Source organism: Anabrus simplex, chromosome 7, assembly GCF_040414725.1.
Source record: "Anabrus simplex isolate iqAnaSimp1 chromosome 7, ASM4041472v1, whole genome shotgun sequence".
Lineage (NCBI taxonomy): Eukaryota > Metazoa > Arthropoda > Insecta > Orthoptera > Tettigoniidae > Anabrus > Anabrus simplex.
Window position 1 is genome coordinate 160,625,415 of NC_090271.1, and position 21,548 is coordinate 160,646,962.

Consider the following 21,548-nt stretch of genomic DNA (forward strand, 5'->3'; position numbering starts at 1 on the left):
ACCATATATTTTTCTAGAAAATCATCCTTTCCCTGTAATAGATTCAGACAAGTCATTACAGGATCAAACATAATACCTATTATGGTTAAGTTTATCAACATGACACAAAGCAATCTCACTGCTTCAAAACAGTGAAGCGTTGTTGTGTCGAGACATGAGGACAACTGACTGCGCCGGCTCAGTGTTTCGAAACATACACACACTAGCCAACTCTGGTTCAAAACAGCCCCTAAAATATTTTAAAAGTTTTATATGAAACATACTTGACATTGTGGATTTTATTGTGGTCCACAATATTAAATTTAAAATTTAGTTCCCTTAAGAGTACTATATTGCTCTTATGAACAGTTTACTGACATGAAATGCAGTAAAACAAGTGAAGAGTTTTTCCAAATCTCAAAACAATGAATAACAAGTGAATAGATCTTTATTTAATATGTAAACAATGCTCAGAGATGAATTTATACACTTCTCACATGAATAAAAATGTCACAGATCAAAGTCACTAGGAAGTGTACCTTCTAGTCGAGCCTTCTCCACATTGGCATAGAAGTCTGAAAAATTAACGTAGGGCTCAATCCTGCTGTTCCTGTCGAGAGGGTTTGGCCGAGGTGGAAAAAGGTCCGATGAGCTCTCGGTTGTTGAGGTGTCATTGTTCTGATCATCTGTTGTGTTAGTTGTAGTGGCATCAGTAAGAGAGTTCTCGGTAGTGGAAGTCTCTTCACCAGCTCCCCAAGACGAAGAAGACACCATGGTCACAACGGGATTGAAATGAACAACTGCACTTGTAGGTGAGCTGAGAGCATTTGGCATTGGATAGTTGAAGTTGCGTACAAGTAATGTAATATCATCGCGCTGTCCTCCAACTCTAGACTGGCCATTGGGAGTCGTGGAGCCACTCATGTAGACATCATGATGAATGCGCACTATCTTGTCCACCACAGCTTGTGCAACACCAATCAGAGTGGACTGAATTCTGAACTGAAATAAAACAAAACATAACTGCAATAAGTTTCTGCACAGGAGTGTTCGTTTAAATTTTCTGATGCAACAGGTTATAGTACTACTCCCAATCAGTGAACCACGCTGCTCAGGTTCTGGTGTTTGCAGACTATGTGGCAATATGGGATGAAACAGAGGAAGGAGTGCAAAATAATCTGAATGCATGGTGTAAGAAGTTTGATGATTATGATCATGTGAAAAATGATGGGATCCAATCTCCTAGGTCTAAATGAATCGATGGAGGAATGACTTAGGTCATCTAGACTTAAATGGTTTGGGCATGTTAAACGAATGAATAGCACAAGGTTACCGTGTGCTTATTTGGAAAAGAGAATAACAGGTAGAAGACCACCTGGAAGACCAAGAAGAAGATGGATGGACCAACTGAGGGAAGACTTGAAGAGAAGAGGATGGAATTGGGAATCTGTCTTGGACAACGAAATGTTTTTGAATAGGCAACTTTGAAAGAAGCTCGTTTTCAAATACCCTACCCGGCTCGCTGGAAGGGCAAACCGATGATGATGATGATGATGATGATGATGACTCCGACACTCTCCAATATCATTTCATCTGTCAGTCATTAATCATTGCCCCCAGGGGTGTACGACAGGCTTCGGCAGCTGGCACAATTCCTATCCTCGCTGCTAGATAGGGGCTTTATTCATTCCATTCCCGACTCAGTCGAATGACTGGAAACAGGCTGTGGATTTTTATTATTATTTTGCCGGGACATACAATATGTTTCCATGATACGTGCATGGTGAAGTATTTGTTCTTTTTGTGTATCTTTTCTAAAATTTAGGGATATTGCTCAGTGTAGGGATATTGCTCTTCTTATTAACTTTTCCTTTTCTTCTTGCCTATACTGGCTGAATTCTGGCTTTATTCAACGATCTTTCAGATATCAATAAAGGGCTAAAAATTTTGAAAAAAAAAATATGTGTAGGTACACAGAATGATGATATGTTTACCTGTTCTACAGCCATCTGTGCAATCTCTTTGTTGACCTGCTCTGTTCCAGTTGCTTCTTCCAAGGACTTATACAGGCCATCTGACATGAGCAGCAGAAATCTGAAGAAAGGAAAATAAGAGATGTACAACATAAATGGTACACTTTTACAACATAGGGATAAAGACAGCTTACCTGCAGGATTCATCAAGCAGAATGCCTCCATGGATTTCAGGCTCTGCAATAATAGGTTCTGCAGTGGCAGAGGCTAGTTCCTCAAACTCTTTGTATCCACCTTTCACCAAGTAATTTCCCAAACATCTTGTATTCTCCTGGTTCCCAAGGTGAGAACCTAGCTAAGACAAACATCATTAGTAAGCAATCGCATGGTGGGTATGCATTAAAGTACATAAAAATTGGACAGGCATCAATGGTCCTGAAATGGCTCTTTATTGCTGGCCAATAATCAATCTGTTAATGGCAGGAGTTAAGGACAGCCATTTGTGGGCACATGCCTTAAGATTTTAGACCATTCAAGACCCATAAATTCAAAAAAACTATTTTAATTCCTCATGCCTTTTAGCTAATACAGAGAAATGATTATAGAATTTCAAAGCAAGATTCTCTACATCCATTTCCTGCTCTTCCATGGCATGCTTTATCACACTGTGAACCATGTGGTTTGAACAACTGGCTTTCTGCAGGTCTCGATTCTTGGAAAGCAACAATTACACAACCCAGCATTTTAAATTATCTTAACTAATTTTGGGTTGCTGAACACCAATCCGTTTTTCCATGTCTGCACATCACGTCACATTTTCTTGCAATAGGTAAATCAAAATAAGAGATATACCTGAATACTGCATATAAAAATACTGAAAAAGTTGATTTTTGGAAATATTTATAGTTATTGTATAGCATTGATATTTTTAAATAGTTGAATATTGCCTTGAATTATTATAACAATGAATAATTATTGAGTATAAAATTACAATGACATATTTAGCACTTACTGTAATATAAGACTAATGTATACAAAAACACATAAACAACTCTGAGGCAATGACACTTCAGCAATTTATTTTGACAATTCAATGTGATTTACAAGTGAAACATAACTTTTATTCCGTACGGTATCTATATGAATTCATAAATGTGAACAAAACAAATTTAACAGTCCTAGATGTTCCCTTGGAATGAATGCTTGGCTGCTCAGTGTCCGACTGCATAATGCTTGTCTTCTCTTTTCAAACATCAACAGTAGTCGGCCATCACTAGTACATTCCACCTCCCCTGGTATCTTCTTTCTGCCTCCTTGATGTTCTGATGGAACCTCTCTCCCATCTTTTTGCTAACAGCCCCAAGATTTTCCGGAAAGTGATCGAGATGAGAATGAAGGAAGTTCAGTTTCAGACTCATTCTACACACTAAGTCTTTTATGTGATTCAACATCGTTTTCACTATTGTTTCATACTGTTCATCCTTTTTCATTTCCTAGGAAGTTTGTTGTGATGTCCCTCATTGAAATCCATGTAGCAAGTTCCATTATTATTATTATTGCTATTTGCTTTACGTCGCACCGACACAGATATGTCTTATGACGACGATGGGATAGGAAAGGCCTAGGAATGGGAAGGAAGGAGCCGTGGCCTTAAGGTACAGCCCCAGCATTTGCCTGGTGTGAAAATGGGAAACCACGGAAAACCATCTTCAGGGCTGCCGACAGTGGGGTTCGAACCCACTATCTCCCGATTACTGGATACTGGCCGCACTTAAGCGACTGGTACCAAGTTCCACGGCATTCATCGTCTATTCAAAGTTTTTGTCTTTCATAAGCTTTCTAATTTGTGGTCCATTAAAAATGCCTTCCTTGACCAATGCATCTGATCAATGTGAAACATTACTTGCAATGTACTTGAAACAGGGGCTACTTATGTCCAAGGCCTTAAACTGCTTCATGAGTCAAAGTCTGATGTGTAGCGGTGGTAAAATAATTTTTTGTGGGTCATCTTTCAGGCACAAGAAGATTTTTTTCTTTCAATCGTGACCCTAGCAATTCACTGTTTTCCTAAGTGAGGCCAAGGTCTTGTATCAGATCGCTCAACCCTGACTGTTTAAACGATTGTGGACTTGCTGCATCTGCGGCTGGTGAAAAATCCATATCAACATGCTCGTCATCAGAATTTGAGGAACCCTCAGAATCAGTCAGGTAAACTGGAAAGAGGTGAAGGTATTGGAATTTCTGGTCCATGAGGAACAAGTCTCATAGCCGACTTTAAATTCGGGTACATAATACTCTCCTTGTTTCTCTTATTCAATCCTGCTACTTTACACAGGCAAAAGTATCAGTCATTGCTATGGTCCTGGAGCTCACGCCAATGCATCCCTATCCCAAATGGAAAAGCCTTACTGTTCCCAATGCACCACGTGGTAGGTTTTCAAGGAACGTTTTACAAATTACGTAGGAAGCACACGAATTGTCCAAGTCCTAATTTTACCTTAAAATATTCATAATATAAATGTTTCACCAATGCAGTTATTAGTCCACTCTGTCCCTTCATAATATAACATCCATACATGTAACAAAATGAGTCTGGCTTATTCACACATCTTCTTCTAATTCCTAACACACTTGCCATTTTCACAGCACAATGCAATATTTAAAAAGGTCAGACTTTTGCCATACTCACCGACTGCAACTGTCACTACCAAGAGCTATCAAGAATTGATTTTAGGTCACACCGACACAGATAGGTCTTATGGTGATGATGGGATGGAAAAGGCCTAGGAGTGGGAAGGAAACGGCCGTGGCCTTATTAAGGTACAGCCCCAGCATTTGCATGCTGTGAAAATGGGAAACCATGGAAAGCCATAGTCAGGGCTGCCGACAGTGGGGCTCGAACCCACTATCTCCCGGATGCAAGCTCACAGCTGCACACCCCTAAACCGCATGGCCAACATGTCCGGTGAGCTAAAAATAGACTATGTTATCAGACCAATTCAATGGAAGGGACAAAAATGGTGGAGGCAGTTTAGATTGACAAACACATGCAACAATAACAAAGCAAATTGCTGCCACACTAACAAAAGCACTGAGCTGCAATGACACATTTTTAGACAGTAAATGGCAATTAACATGAAAACTAGATGTGATGCAAAAGAAGCAATGCCATTTCTGATACCTGGAGACCTTATTTAGTGAAAATCACTGATCAGATGCTTTGCTGCAGAAATCATGCTGGGTTGTGTTATTGATAAACAGACTGTTTGTCAAAATTCACATTAGCATTGCCAGGACTATAATTATTTATGTTTAGTGCATGGCTGTTGAGTATGTCAACAAATACATTTGCCACCAGATCTGAAGATTCATCAGACTGTTCAGTAAATGTCAACAGTTTGTTCTGTATGCCTACTAATGATTCAAAGTATCTTATACAAATTGAGAACATCTTTCTTGTGGCCTCTGTTGGAAGCATATGTTACTACTGAGAAAAACTTACTACAGTACTGTACTTTCAGGAGATTTCAGGATATTCAACAAATACATTTGCCACCGGATTTGAAGATTCATCAAACTGTTCACTAAATGTCAGCAGTTTTTCTGTATGCCTACTAATGGTTCAAAGTATCTTGTACAAACTGAGAACATCTATTTTTGCTGCCTCTGTTGGAAGCATATGTTACTCCTGAGATAAACTAACTACAGTACTGTACTTTCAGGGGATTTCAGGATATTAACAAAACCACGGATATTTTTAGGCGCTAATGTGTTTATCACTAACATTTCTGCCTTCGTCTTAACACAGGAAAGTTTTACAGCTGTTTCTGAATCTGCGAATATGCATGACATCAATTTATTGCTGCAATCCGAACTTGGATAACTGAGGTTAAGTTTGGCTGTGTGATACATAAGCTGTGACAACATGGGGTTCAAATTTCTTCTTCTTTTCTTTACATTGCCCCGACACAGATAGTTCTTATCGCGAAGATGGGATAGGAAAGGGCTAGGTGCAGGAAGTAAGTGGCCGTGGCCTTAATTAAGGTACAGTCCCAGCATTTGCTTGGTGTGAAAATGTGAAGCTTCAGATTTTTAATGTTCACAAAATATTGAGATACTTTTGTGGTTTGAGTACTAGCTTTCTCTTTTCATTGATGTCCTTTGTATTGGGCACGTTGCTTGAGATCAAACTATCCACCATGTGAAATGCTGAATTCCTTCCTACACAATGTACTAAAAGCATGTTTATCAGTTGAACCAGGTCTGAAAATATCTTCCCATTTCTTTAAATACACAAGACTGTTGCTTGTAGCGTTTCTTCTTTGCCGGTGAACTCATTACGGTTCTCGAACAAGAGTAAATTTAAGAACTAAGGAATATATGGATTCAAGGAATGTTCACTACAATGAAGTTGAAGTTTATGAACACGAGTATAACAACAGAAGGGGAAATGTACTATCCTGACAACAGTACTGATTGTAGGCGATTGAGTGAACTTTGGAAGTACCAAACTAAACGTAGACTACTTTATATTCGAACAGTAATAATAACAACAAAGATAATCAAAACATTGCATATTTTCGTTATATGTATATTAAAGGGAAAAACTGTCTTGGCTTCTATTATCAGCCAGCACCAAATATTAGAAAAGGAAGAAAGTGCTGTACAGAAAAATAAAAATCATAACGCTAAATTAACAGAAACCGTAAGAATACGGGAAAAAGATACAACCTGTCAACCTTAGTAGGGCCCCATCTTCACAGATCCGCAGGTCATCGTTACGGTGTCAACTCAAAAGACCTCTGTGCGTGCGTGAAAGTTCACAGTGGTCCAATAAGTAAAAATCAGCAAACACTGTATTATTCAGGTCAGGGCACCTACGATGTATAGATGTAATCTAAGTTAACATGATAGACTTGGCACTTATGTCTTTGTTGTCCCAGAAAAAATTTCAAAATTCTGAAATCATCATCCAACTGAAATCTTGCAAAGAACAAAAGTGGCTTAGAATTACATTTAAACCAATCTTACTCAATAACAGCTGGGCTGAGCTGCTCAGATGGTTGAAGCGCTGGCCTTCTGACCTCAAATTGGCAGGTTCAATCCTGGCCCAAGTGCGGTGGTATTTGAAGGTGCTCGAATACATCAGCCTTGTGTCGGTACATTTACTGGAATGAAAAAGGACACCTGCAGGACTAAATTCCGGTACCTCTGCGTCTTCGGAAACCATGAAAGAAGGTACAGGGATGTAAAGCTAATAACATTATTATTATTACTCAATTACACCCCTATTATATAAAACCAGAAAGCTGACTGACTGATTCACTGACATTGATGTTTACCCACTTCCAGACGAGCTAGAAACTTTAAATTCAGCAATCTGATACCTATTGGGCTGTAACCCAAAGAAAAATTTCAAAAAGTTGAAATTTTTCATATTTAGCCGCTTCAAAACAAAATGGCGCACTCCAATTTTGGTTGTGCTAGAAAATTGAAATTTTGCAACATTATACCTGTTACCCTGTAACCGACACAGAAATTATAAAAAGTTAAAACCCCCAAAAAATATCGAAATATTGAGGCAATTTTCATGCTGATGCAGACCTTCCTTTTGAGGTAATCTGTGCCTAAACTGTAAGTCCTACCAAAAAATGGATAGCACTTTTTGTCCCTGGAATAAAGAGATCTATAACTTTGGTCTTTTGACTCTTTGTCCTATCTCGACTCCTCCTACCTTAGATCAAACTTCATTTTCCGATTTTGGGTCAATTTAGTTTCTTTTCCATATGTTATTTCATGGCTTGAAACACACAAACTTAAGACAGGTAGGATAACGATATTCAGCATGCCCCTTGCCATGCCCATTGGTCATATGCAAACCGACTTTCATTATTCCTGCCATCATGTAGGTATGGGAAAACGGAAGGGATATGTGGAAACACTACTCATATTTCAGCCGAATCTATAAAGCAATAAAATGAAGCTTATAGTGTTGTGTGTCCTTCGCGCTCCTAGCTCTGCGCCAGCCAGCACCGCGCACGCCGCAGCTTGGATTATGCGAGACTCTACGAGACGACTCCAGTGTGCTTGCTTGTGACGTCCGTCTGCACTATAAAAGGAGCACCTTGCAGCCACTTAGTAGGACTCCCCAGTGTCCAGCACCAGATTACACTGAACGTAGAACACGGAGGTTATCCCTCTTAAACATGTGTCTCGGCCAGGTGGACTGAATTCTGGTTGTATGAGGTTTCACCTCGGGCCACTGCCTCAGTTCCCGTTCCTGCAGCCACGTCGAGCCCCGATGCCTGTATTCTACACATCCTCAGTCCTCACTCAGACTCCGACACCTACATTAGATTCTCTAATTGTGCATATTCATGTCATTTCATGACAAGCCAATAGAAATAACAGCATTATGTTAGTAGGAACTTTCATAGCAAGTTACGCTTATAAAACCGATAGTTTTCAACTATCATGAACTCTACCTTTTTTACAAACTATCTCATCAAGATAGCTTCGAGTGTACATAAAGTTAATGTGTATAAAGTGTACATTTCTACAGACTCTCAGTCTACTATCAAGATTAATTACTTGCGAATTTACTCAGCTTCAAGAAAAGTTTAAGTTAAATTCATGTATATATTGTATAAGTCATATTATGTTGTGTTCCAGTATACCTTATCTTGTATACAACACAACAAATTGGCGACGAGGAAAAGCTCTTACAGTGTGTCGCCAACAAATTGGCGACGAGGAAAAGTTCTTAGTGTGTCTCGTCAACAAATTGGCGACGAGGTAAAAACACTGTGCTCCGTGCAACCGCCAAAATTTCAACAAATTTGGCCACGACGAAAATTCAACGGGTCTACCGCCACATTTCAACACCATTTGGCAATACGGCACAATACTCTGTACCTATAACCACTACACATTGGAACCAGTACAAATTCTGCCAGCAGTTCGCCTTTTCTACAGTGCAACTATCAGCCTCATTCGAAATACGGACAGTCAGCTGACATTTCAAAGGCTCTCTCTCTCTCTCTCTCTCTCTCTCTCTCTCTCTCGCAGCACCTGTTCTGCACGCGCCAGCTCGCTTGCTCTCTCTCACTATCAGCCGCTCGAGTGAAGGTCTAGTTAACAGCCAGCTCCGTACACGCTGCTTCGCAAGTTATTTTCTCTCTCACACATCCCAACATGGCAACGACTGAACAATTAGCTGCCGTCTTACAAGCTTTACAACAGCAACAACAGCAATGCATGCAGCAACAGCAAGCAGCATTGCTTACAGCTATTCAAGCTCTTTCTGCTTCTGCACAGCCCACAGCCGTTCCTCCATTTCCTGCCTTTGACCTGGCCAAAGAAGAATGGTCCGTCTATTTCGCCCGCCCCCAGCAACACTTCATATGCCATTCAATCATGGATGAAAAGCGCCAACGTGCTCTCTTTCTCAGTTCGGTTGGAAATTCTACGTGCGAATTACTGCAAAAATTAAGTCCAGAGGAGCAAATCTCTGAAGTGCCTTTCGCGCAGCTCTTAGCTCGTATCAAGGAACACTATGCTAAAGACCCACACATAGTAGCCGCTCGCTACAAATTTTTTCAAAGCAGGAAGCAACCGCACCAGACTCATGCTGAGTGGATAGCGGAATTACGGGGTCTAGCCAAGTCCTGCCAGTTTATATGTTCCAAGGACGGTTGTAGCACGCCCTATACAGATTCGCTCATTCTCCATACTCCCCAGGACAAAGTTCGTTTCAACGCTGTCAAGAAGAGTAACCCTTCTTTGGAAGACGTCCAGCATATTGCCACAGTATACGAACTAACTACCAAGACTGCTGCGGAAATAGCTACTAAATATGCGGTCGCTCAAGTCTCTGAACCAGCCAGCCAGTCGTCTGCTCCTTTGAACCGCGCAGCTAAGTCGCTCTCTGCCAAGCGTTCTCGCCAGGTTCCCTCTCGTTCTTCTACAAGAAAGCCCACTTCTCAGAACACATCTCAACTCCTGCCTTCCTGCAGAGGATGTTTCAAGCATCACGAACGCCGTGACTGCCGTTTCTTCAAAGCCACTTGTGATCGCTGTCATAAAGTTGGGCACATCAAGACAGTATGTAAGAGTTCGCTCCGCCCCGCCAAGACTCCTTCGGCACGCCCGCATCGTACACAGCCCCAACAGGACATGGAAATAGATCAGATCAATCTTATTCTTCCTACCACGAATTATGGCAAGATAATCGTTCCACACTCTTTCTCTGATCGCTCTATTGATTTTCAGTTAGATACTGGATCACCTGTCTCTATCATTAACCTTGCTACGTATCACGACTTAGGTTCAACTTCGTGCTCTCCGGCTGTCATGCAGCTTGTTACATTTAACAAGAGGAAGATTGACATTAAGGGCCAAATCACTCTTCCAGCCAGTTATAAAGGTATTCAGAAGGTCATTCCCTTACTCGTAGTCAACAACTACACCACATCTAATATTCTTGGCATGGATCTCTTCAATTTATTCGGTTTCCAAATTCATGACAACGTCAATGTAGTCTCTACTTTGCAACCTACCTCTGATGTTACGGATCTTCTAGAGCAATTTTCAGAAGTCTTTGACTCTACGCTAGGCACCGCCAAAGACTACACAGCTCACATACAGCTGAAATCAGGAGCTAAGCCTCGCTTTTTCAAAGCCCGTCCAGTACCACTTGCACTTTAAGACCAAGTTACTAAGGAGTTAGAAAGATGGGTGGAAGCTGGTATAGTAGTACCTGTCACTTCCAGTCAATGGGCTACTCCACTCGTCGTAATTAAGAAACCTGATGGCAATATACGACTTTGTGGTGATTTTCGATCTACGATCAACTCACAGATTGAAACCGACGTCTTTCCAATTCCCCGTCCTGAGGACTTATTTTGCCGTTTAGCCGGTGGTCAATTCTTCTCTAAAGTGGATCTTAAAGAAGCCTATCTACAGCTACTTTTAAATGAAGAATCCAAGCAATTTCTCACGCTCAATACTCCTATTGGACTGCTCCAGCTCCAGCGTCTCCCTTTCGGTGTCTCTTCCTCCGCTGCTATTTTCCAGCGCTATTTAGCACAGCTCACCGCCTCCATTCCCGGTTGTGCTAACTACCTTGATGACATTCTTGTGACTGGCAAAGATCATCAAGAACATCTACATAATCTGCGCCTCCTTCTCACTAAGTTGAAAGAAAATGGCCTCCGAGCGAACCTCGCAAAAATGCACCTTCTTTCAACCTCACTACCTAGGACATATCCTCGATAAAAATGGCATTCGACCTAGTGAACGGAATATCTCGGCGATTGTCAACATGCCTGCACCGCAGAACATCAAGCAGCTCCAATCCTTCATAGGCAAAGCGAACTACTATAACAAGTTCATTCCGCACTTCGCTTCAGTTGCAGCTCCATTGAACGCCTTACGCAAGAAAGGTGTTAAATTTCATTGGTCTCAGCACTGCCAACATGCCTGGCAAACGATCAACAAGGCCCTTGTTCAAGCTGTCAAACTCACTTTCAGCCCGGCAAGCTCCTCATGCTCGCTAGACGCCTCCGATTACGGAATCGGCGCCGTTCTCTCCCAGAAGGATCGTTACGGACAGGAACGTCCTATAGCTTTCGCTTCAAAGACACTCAATGAGCATCAACGTCGTTACTCCCAGATAGAAAAAGAAGCTTTAGCTATCATCTTTGGTATTCGCCGTTTCAATGAATATCTCTATGGCAACCATTTCCTGATCATTACTGATCACAAGCCTCTAGTGCACTTATTCCATCCTGGTAATAAGATCCCTGAGCATTCTCTCAGAAAACTATTCCTATCAGATCGCCTATCGTGCCACATCCCAGCATTGTAATGCTGATGCCCTCTCTCGCTTACCAGTAGGTCCTGATGCTGCCTTCGATTCTCAAGAATCAGAATGTCTTCAGTTGGACATCGACCTCGAAGACACCGTATACAGCTTTCCCATTGACGCTACCTGCATCGCTAAGGCAATGGATAAGGACAGTACACTTGCTACAGTACGTACTTACATCCGCAACGGTTGGCCTCTTCAAAACAAACTTCCTGCCAATCTTGTGCCTTATCATCGTCTTCAGCATCGTCTCACGACTCGTGCCGGAGTTATACTCTTGGAAACCGGCACCCTCTTCCGAGTGGTTATCCCACTTAGTCTACGACAACAAGTTCTCGCCTTGTTACATCAAAGTCATTGGGGAATATCACGCACCAAGCAACTCGCCTGTCAACACTGCTTTTGGCCCAGTACTGATGCCGCCATCGAGAAGCTCATCCGCCATTGTGAACAATGTCAAATTCATCAGAACGCCCCGTCCTCTGACCTCGCTTCATGGCCTCCTGCTACTTCTCCATGGGAACGAGTACACATTGATTTCGCCGGACCTTTTCTCAACTCCATGCGGCTCATCGTAATAGATTCTCTATCTAACTTTCCCTATGTAGTGGACATGCATTCCACTACTACTACTACAGAAGCTACCATTCGTGCACTTCAGAAAATATTCACAACTGAAGGATTACCTCAAGTGCTAATTTCTGATAATGGACTGCAATTTACGGCTACTGCTTTTCAGAACTTCTGTACATATAATGGCATTCGGCATATCCTAGCACCGCCTTTTCACCCTCAATCTAATGGTGAAGCCGTATCTTCAGGTTTAAGTAAAGAGCAAGCCTTGTTACAACTCTTAGGAAATTATAGAACTCTGCCCGGCGCTGACAATGTCACTCCCACTCAAAAGCTCCATGGACGCCCTCACAGAACTTTACTTTCTCTGTTGCAGCCTCTTCCGGCCCAGCCGAAGCGCTCGCAAACGAAGTTCAGCGTCAACGACAAGGTCTACATAAGAACATTCAAGTCCAATCCGCTCTGGTTACCTGGTGTCATCTGCCACTCCTTGGACCATCGTCTCTACGAGATTCAAACTGCTGAGAAACGCATCTGCCGCCACCAGGACCAGATACGCCTCCGCTACCGTCCATATCCTTCTATTGATTCTCTTGTCAAACCTGATAAGTCTATTGGTGAACGAGCTCTAGATCACTTAATTAACATGGGTTCCTTTCAGGACGATTAAGCGCCCCTCCGCCCAGTCCCGGTTAGAAGGGATTGATTTACCCTATACCCAAGTCGATGGTGTGATTGGCAACGCCGCCCCAGCCGTACAGGTATTGAGAGAAGAGGGTGATCCCGAGGAAGAAGAGGGACCCGTGTCAGAAGAAGAAGGAGATCCCGATGAAGAGGGACCCATTGAGGAAATTTTACATGACAAAGGGCCCGATTTTCTCACTTATATCTCCAGTGTAACTGAAGCGCCAGATCACCACCCTGACATAGCAGCGGCAGAGGAAGAAATCTATCAGGCTTATTCGGACGTTTTTGATGAAAAGCCTGGAGAAATTAAGGATTTTAAGCACCACTTCAACGTACTAGTGCAATAATTCATTCACAATAAATGTATTGATCGGTGGAACATTTTTCTTGTCTATTACACAGAGTTCATGATAGTCGAAAACTATCGGTTTTATAAGCGTAACTTGCCATGAAAGTTCCTACTAACATAATGCTGTTATTTCTATTGGCTTGTCATGAAATGACATGAATATGCACAATTAGAGAATCTAATGTAGGTGTCGGAGCCTGAGTGAGGACTGAGGATGTGTAGAATACAGGCATCGGGGCTCGACGTGGCTGCAGGAACGGGAACTGAGGCAGTGGCCCGAGGTGAAACCTCATACAACCAGAATTCAGTTCACCTGGCCGAGACACATGTTTAAGAGGGATAACCTCCGTGTTCGACGTTCAGTGTAATCTGGTGCTGGACACTGGGGAGTCCTAAGTGGCTGCAAGGTGCTCCTTTTATAGTGCAGACTGACGTCACAAGCAAGCGCACTGGAGTCGTCTCGTAGAGTCTCGCATAATCCAAGCTGCGGCGTGCGCGGTGCTGGCTGGCGCAGAGCTAGGAGCGCGAAGGACACACAACACCCTCCCCTCCTAATTACGCCGATACGGCGCGAAGCGGCGGCGGCAGCGATGCTGGGCAGGAAAGTCGGCTGTCTCTGTTGTGTCGTCCGGAGCCGGGTGAGTTCGAAGGAGAAAATTTTGAAATTTCTATAATAATGATGCTAGTGAGTCGAGCGATATGTCATCTTGTTTGGGATCACCTAAACGTCCCAATGATCAAGTTTCAAGCAAATCCATCAAGGGATTCGGGAGATATTCAATCAAACAGTATTATGACGTAGACGTCCCGAATCGAATAAACGTAGGACCTACTGTAACCTATTCACACAGTCTCAGCTGAGTAGTCAGCGGGGACACTCTTGCTGCTACTATCATCGTGGAACTCTGTCATTATACAAGCGTGGGAAGATAATTCTTCCAAGTACTATAAAGTGGACTCATAAGACTTTGAGTGTGTAGAAAATTTTCTAAGTCTTAGTAATTGAACTTAGAATATTTCTAAGTGTTTGGACTTGTATTATTTACGTGTCTTCGAAGCTGGAATTTTTCTAAGTGTTTGTGAAATGGACTTGTATTATTTACATGAGTTCGAGACCAGAATTCTTCTAAGTGTTCATTAAATGGACTTGTATTATTTACGTGCCTTCGAGACTGAAACTTCTCTAAGTGTTTGGACTTGTATTATTTACGTGTCTTCGAAGCTGGAATTTTTCTAAGTGTTTGTGAAATGGACTTGTATTATTTACATGAGTTCGAGACCAGAATTCTTCTAAGTGTTCATTAAATGGACTTGTATTATTTACGTGCCTTCGAGACTGAAACTTTTCTAAGTGTTTGGACTTGTATTATTTACGTGTCTTCGAAGCTGGAATTTTTCTAAGTGTTTGTGAAATGGACTTGTATTATTTACATGGGTTCGAGACCAGAATTCTTCTAAGTGTTCATTGAATGGACTTGTATTATTTACGTGCCTTCGAGACTGAAACTTTTCTAAGTGTTCACTAAATGGACTTGTATTATTTACGCGTCTTCGAAGCTGGAATTTTTCTAAGTGTCCACTGAATGGACTTGTATTATTTTCGTGTGTTCGAGACCAGAACTTTTCTATGTGAACATTGAATGGACTTGTATTATTTACGAGTATTCGAGATTGGAATTTTTCTAAGTGTTCGTGAAATGGACTTGTATTATTTACGTGGAATATTTGCGACTGTTGAGGAACTCATCCTTCTAATAGACAGTGATTGATTAACATTGCTAGTGATGAACTTTAACTTTCCAACGGCTTTAAACGAAGTTAGGATTTCACTTACATTTACTCCAAGACTTGTACATTTGCCAGTGTTGGTTTAAAAGACTTATAAATTTCGTCAGTGAATTTATTTATGTGGAAGGACTTGTGTTGTCGTCAGTGGTCACTCAAAGACTTTATGAATTTCACCAGTGATTAACTTTAAATATATTCAAACTTCCAAGTGAATGGACTTGTGTTTTCATTCGAGTTTAGGCAAAGACTTGCACCTTCGCCAGTAATGAACTTTGAGTTTAACTATAATTTCACAAGAAGGGACTTGTATTTTTCGTTGCCAAAAGTTATTCAGGGACGAGGATTTTCCTAGTGATGAACTCTAAATTATTAATACCACTCATATCGTTTTAGGAGTGTTGGAAGTCTTGATGTACAATTATCAAGAACTCTGCTTATAAGTTGATCATCCAAGGTTTTCATGGACTCAATGCTACTAGTGACCTTGGGAACATCAATCCTCTCAGTCTCATTGGGCTGAGGTTGTACATGACTATCTACAACATCGCCTGGATCACCGGGGTTCAACCCGGGCCTCAGAGTTCGAGACATCTCTACTTGCCGTCAATCCAGACAGTCCAGCTGCCTCTGTCTGGAGTATCTGGAGTCCCTGGAATCCCTGGAGTCTTCTGGAACGTGCTTCAACCAGCTTGGCTTGGTGAGCTGGAGAACCCGAGCCATGCTATTGGAATACGAGGAAGACAATCCATTTCTACTTAGAGGTGATGTGCAAATTCATGACTTATTTGAATAAACTCTTGTGCAATCAGAGTCAAAGTTTTTCTGTAGATAGGACCCTACCTCCTGTACCGAACCCTAGCTACAATTAATCCACTTTTTTGCCCTGAGAACTATAGTCATGCTACTTTAAAATTAAATCTGAGAGTCGGGCTCTTTTACTGGTACAATACATTTGTTAATTTATAATGCGAAAACTGACAGAACTGTGATTTTTTTTCTGAGAGTCTAAATTACGCCGGAACAGGGTAGGGACGCCATCTTGAAACGTCCAGGCTTGTAGTGTTAATAATGCTACCCAGATATGTAAACTGTTTTACATTCTCTAACCGTTCTCTGTCTATGTTCACTCAGCTTCTCTTTTTCTACCACAGTGCATGACTACAGTTTTCTTTTTACTAATTACCATTCCAAACTCTTTCAGATTTTCATTCCAAACATCCAGTCTCCTTTGTACTTCCATTTCTCCCTTTCCCCAAATCACCACATCATCTGCAAATACCAAAGCATTCACTTCATCACTACTGGTACTCTGTTTTACATGTTTTATGATTTCATCCATCAATATACTAAACAATAATGGTGACAGTGCACTTCCTTGCTTGAGACCTTTTTTTTGTATAAAATGTTTCAGAGTCACCACTCCCCACTTGTACACCGCTTTTACTCTCATGATACAACATGTTTATTTGGTTAATTAATGATTTTAGTACATTCCTTTTCAGCAGTCATTCCCATACATGTTTTCTCTTAACTGTAAGCTTTTTCCAAATCCAAAAATATGAAGATGATTTTCTTGTTCCTTTCCAGATGATTTTCCATTATCGTTCGCACTGTAAATATCAAGTCTATTGTTGATCTGTTCAGTCTAAAGCCATATTTTTCTTCCTCTGTGTTCCTATTCTATCCCTCAGTCTTTTGTCTATGATTTTCTCCATTATATTTAGCCCATGTGATAACAGAGTTATAGCTCTATAATTTTCATATTTCTTCCTGATTTCCTTTTATGAACAATGGTACAATGCTTCCTTGTTGCCAATCTTCAGGTATTCTTTCATCCTTCCATATGGCATTGAGGGCTCGGTATAGCCACTGTAGTCCAATGCTTCCTGCTGCCTTAATCATATCAGCATTGAATTCGTCTTTTCCACTTGCTTTACCTTTAGTCATTGCTTTTACAGCCCTTTCAAGTTCCAACCATGTTATCAGGTTCTCTTCTTTTTCTCCATCTATTATTTCCATTTTCTTATCTCCTCCTTCCTCCGAGCAGTCATCCTCATTATAAAGTTTTTCTAAATACTTTGCCATCACCTTCTGAAGACCCTTTTTTGTCATGTACTCTATCGATCCATCATCTCTCTCTTATGCCTTGATTTTTTATTGATTTATTATTTTTGATTTTATAACTCTGAATAATAGTTTCTGATTTTCTCGACTATCTTGCTCAATTTTGTTGGTAAATTCTCCCCAACATTTCTCCTTTCCTTCCTTGATACTCCTCTTTACTTGTAGTTTCAATCTTTTGTGTTCCACATGTAACCTTTCTATTTTATTCTCATCCCTCTGATACATTTTTTAAAATTGCCTCATCCATTTCTTTCTTCACCTTGTTCCTTTCTTTTATCTCTTTTTTTATTTTGTCTCCTTTTGAATCTCCTTTTAAAAAAACAGTTTTTTGTTTGTTTTCGACTTCAGAGAAGACTGTTTCTCACATGTACAGTTCTATGTCATATCTTAGCCCTAAAAGGCAACACCACAAACGTGGTTTACAAAGAGTTTCTGGGGTAAATGAAACTCAATTTTTCAGTGACTTTTACTTACTTACTACATGGCTCTACGGTCCTTTAAGGACCTTGGCCTCCTTGACCACAGCTCTCCAGTCGTTTTGGTCTTCAGCACGCCTACGCCACCTCCTGACTTCAACGGTCCTCAGATCAGTCTCCACATCCTCCAGCCATCTCATCCGGGGCTGACCTCTCCTTCTCCTGCCCCCAGGGTGTCTTGTCAGTGCTTTCCTTGGAAGTCTTCCCTCCTCCATCCGTTGTACATGCCCCAGCCATCCAATTCGTCTCATTTTGATTGATGTCACCAAGTCCGGCTCCTTATACAATAATCTTATTTCTTCATTTGTTCTGATTCTCCATAAATCGCCCTCCTTCACCGGTCCAAATATCTTCCTCAGTACTTTCCTTTCCCACACATTTAATCTCCTCTCTGTGGCCTCAGTCAATACCCATGCTTCACTCCCATATATAAGCACTGGTTTAATTATTGTTTTGTAGAGAGTCAGTTTTAATTTCCTGCTTAGTTTTTACTTCTCAGAAGGGGATACAATGCCCTGTAGGATCTGTTGGCAGCCTTAATTCGATTTACAATATCTGTCTCAACTTTATTTTCTGATGTTATTACTGAGCCGAGATATGTGAAGCTATCTACTGCTTCAAAGGTGTAACTATACACTTGGAGTTTTTCAGTGTTCCTTCCATTTCTCTCCATTACCATATATTTAGATTTAGCCTCACTTATCTCCAAGCCCAAGGACCCAGCCGCATCTTTCAGCTCCCTCAAGGCAGTTGTAAGTGCCTCGTTACTTCTAGCAGATATCGCCACATCATCTGCATAAGCCAAAATTTGGATCAGTCTATTGTAAATATTACCACCCGGATTAGTAGTTACTGATCTTACAGCTTTCTCCAACACTAGATTAAATAACACTGGTGATAAGGGGTTTCCCTGCCTTAGGCCTTCTTCGGTTCTGAAAGATCTTGACAGACTTCCCTGCACTTTTACCTGACTTCTGCTGTTCTCCAGGGTCATCTTAGTCAATTTTATTAACTTCTGTGGGAATTTAAACTCCTTCATTGTTTCCCACAATGTCGATCTCTTAACTTTGTCATAGGCTTGTTTAAAATCTATAAAAAGATGCCCTAGTCGAACGTTGTATTCATACGTCTTTTCCAGAGTCATTCTCATGGTGAAAATATGGTCCATCATCGATCTTCCAGGTCTGAAACCAGCTTGGTACTCCCCTATAATTCTTTCTGCTCTACTACTAACTCTCTCTGTTATAGCTGTAGAGAGAATTTTGTATACTATACTCAGAAAGGATATACCTCGATAATTCTTTCATTGCATGCGTGACCCCTTCTTATGTATAGGACATATATTTGCTAGTGTCCAGTCCTCCGGCATTGTACCTGTTTCGCACACCTTTTTAATTATCTCGTGTATTTTCTTCACCAACACTTCTCCTCCATGTTTTACCATTTCTGCTGTTATGAGGTCATTCCCTGGGGCTTTACTGCTCTTCAATTGTTTTATAATATCTCGTATTTCTTCAATAGACGGTGATCCCATATCGTCTTCATCCTCGTCTCCATTCTCCTCATCCCTCTCTTCCTCCTCACACTCATCTCCATATTCACCCTCCTCATCTCTCTCTCAAGTTTCCATATGGCCTGATCCTTCTTTTTCTTCATTTATTGGTCTGACAGAAAGTAATGTTTCAAAATGTTTTGCCCATTTTTCCAGAATTCGTTCTTTCCCAACAATGAGTCTATCAGTCTCATCCTTAAGCATATTCACTTAGGGTCGATATCCCTTCTTTACTTGTACAACCCCACGGAAGAATTTCTCCCTTGTTTGTTTTCAAAATTCTTCTGCATTTCATCTCTCTCCCTTTCTTGTTCCTTATCAATGTCTTTGCTATTCTCCGTTTCTCTTTAAAACCTGCCATATTATTTCGAGTGGGTCTCTGTAGCATTCTTTGTCGGGCAAGATTTCTCTCTTCCAGAACCTTATCCACTTCTTCGTCATACCATTTATTTCTACTCTGTTTCCTTCTCTCTCCAAATACTTCCTGCGCCGTTGTATTTATTGCTAGCTTGGTTTCCTCCCACATTGTGTTGATGTCCACATCTCCGTTTCTGCCCATCTGTAGCTTTCTTTGCAGCCGGTGTCTATACTCTTCCTCCTCCTTCTCATCCCTTAACAGTTCTACATTATAGATCTTGCTCTGCTCAGCTCTGTCCCTGGGTTTAATTGCCAGTCTTTCTCGGAACTTGATCCTCACTAGTATGTGATCTGAATCACTGTCTGCACCACGCATGCTTCTCACATCCATTATATTGGAGGCATGTCGTGCATCTATCAGCACATGGTCTATCTGGTTCTTTGTCAGACCGTCCGGTGATATCCATGTCTCTTTATGGATCTCCTTATGGGGAAAACATGTGCTCTTAATCACCAGCTCCTTGCTAAAGGCAAAGTCAATCAATTTCCACCCGTTTTCATTTGATTCTTGTTGTTTACTATGATATCCTGCCACTGGGTGGTTTTCTTTCTCTTTGCCTACTTTGGCATTATAATCCCCTAAGACAACTTTAACATCATACTTGGGCAACTTGTCATATACTTGCTCCATTTTTCCATAGAAATGTTCTTTCTCTTCCTCATCAGCATCCCCTGTTGGGGCATGGACACTAATTAGTGATATGTTGGCAAATCTCCCTCTCCATCTTAACCGGCATAGTCTGGGGCTTATTGCTTCATATTCAATCACATTATGACTGACCGATTTCTTGACCATAAACCCTGTTCCTATTCTATTTTCTCCCTCCCCACTATTGAACAAAATATAGTGCTGTAGATCTGTCACCTCGATTGTCTTCCATCTTATCTCCGGTAATGCTGCCACATCTATCTGATATTTAATTCCTCCTCCAATTTTCTACTAGTCCCGGCCTGAAAGATACTTCTCACATTCCATGTTCCAATATATCCGTATCGTTGCCATTTAGCGCGCTTTAGTCGTCGTAAGTTTGGGACCGTCCAGTTATCTTGATTTGGTTTCTGAACAATATGTAGTTTTGTGGTAGTGGAGTTGTTAGCCCCACGTACCAACCCCCAACCTGGAGGACCAGGGTATCACTCAGTCTGGATCATCACCTTAGACCTGTCCGGCTTGGGTGGCCCTACCAGGAGCATATGCTTCCACCGGCATAGCTCTAAGGATCATTTGAACACGCAAGCCTCCAAAACACCCGGCAAAATGTATTTTGCCTTCGTCAAGGTGGTGATACTATCGGGAGGAGTGACTTTTAATACTTTAGGGATTTTCAGATAATGTCTTAGTACAGTACCGAGGAATGAATACTTTTATCAAATTACGAAATACATTGAGTGAAGCCACGGGTAACTGCTAGTTTCTTCATAAACCCAGTATCAAAGGAGATACTGTATTTAAATACCAAGTTGCCCTCCAGCCCCCCATTGATGGTATCTTTACCTTGTCGTGGTGGTGGGGCTTGTGTAGTCAAAAGATCCTGAGAGCTATGCCGGCGGTAGCTTAGCTACTGGTAGGGCCTCCCTTGCCAGACAGGTCGAAGGTGATGATCCAGACTAAAAGGGATACCCTGGTCCTCCAGGTTGGGGGTTGGGCATAAAGTTGACAACTCTATCCCGTAAAAAAAAAAAAACTGTTGAGAAGCCGCAAAGAGTAAGAACAAACCGGACGGATAAAATTGAAAAACGACCTAGGCGAGGAAATGGTTAT

General features: G+C 41.4%; 1 protein-coding gene across 2 annotated transcripts in view; it reads right to left on the reverse strand.

Moving 5' to 3' along the window:
* Positions 1-409: 409 nt before the first annotated feature.
* LOC136877403 (TGF-beta-activated kinase 1 and MAP3K7-binding protein 1) overlaps positions 410-21,548 on the reverse strand; it is a 49,196-nt gene continuing 28,057 nt past the window's right edge. For both annotated transcript variants that reach the window (XM_067151411.2, XM_067151410.2), the window contains exons 6-8: positions 2,147-2,303; positions 1,974-2,073; positions 410-981 (exon numbers count right to left, since the gene is read on the reverse strand). In XM_067151411.2, coding sequence (XP_067007512.2) covers positions 490-981; positions 1,974-2,073; positions 2,147-2,303 — 749 coding nt within the window. In that variant the 3' untranslated portion in view covers positions 410-489. The remainder of the gene's footprint in view (positions 982-1,973; positions 2,074-2,146; positions 2,304-21,548) is intronic.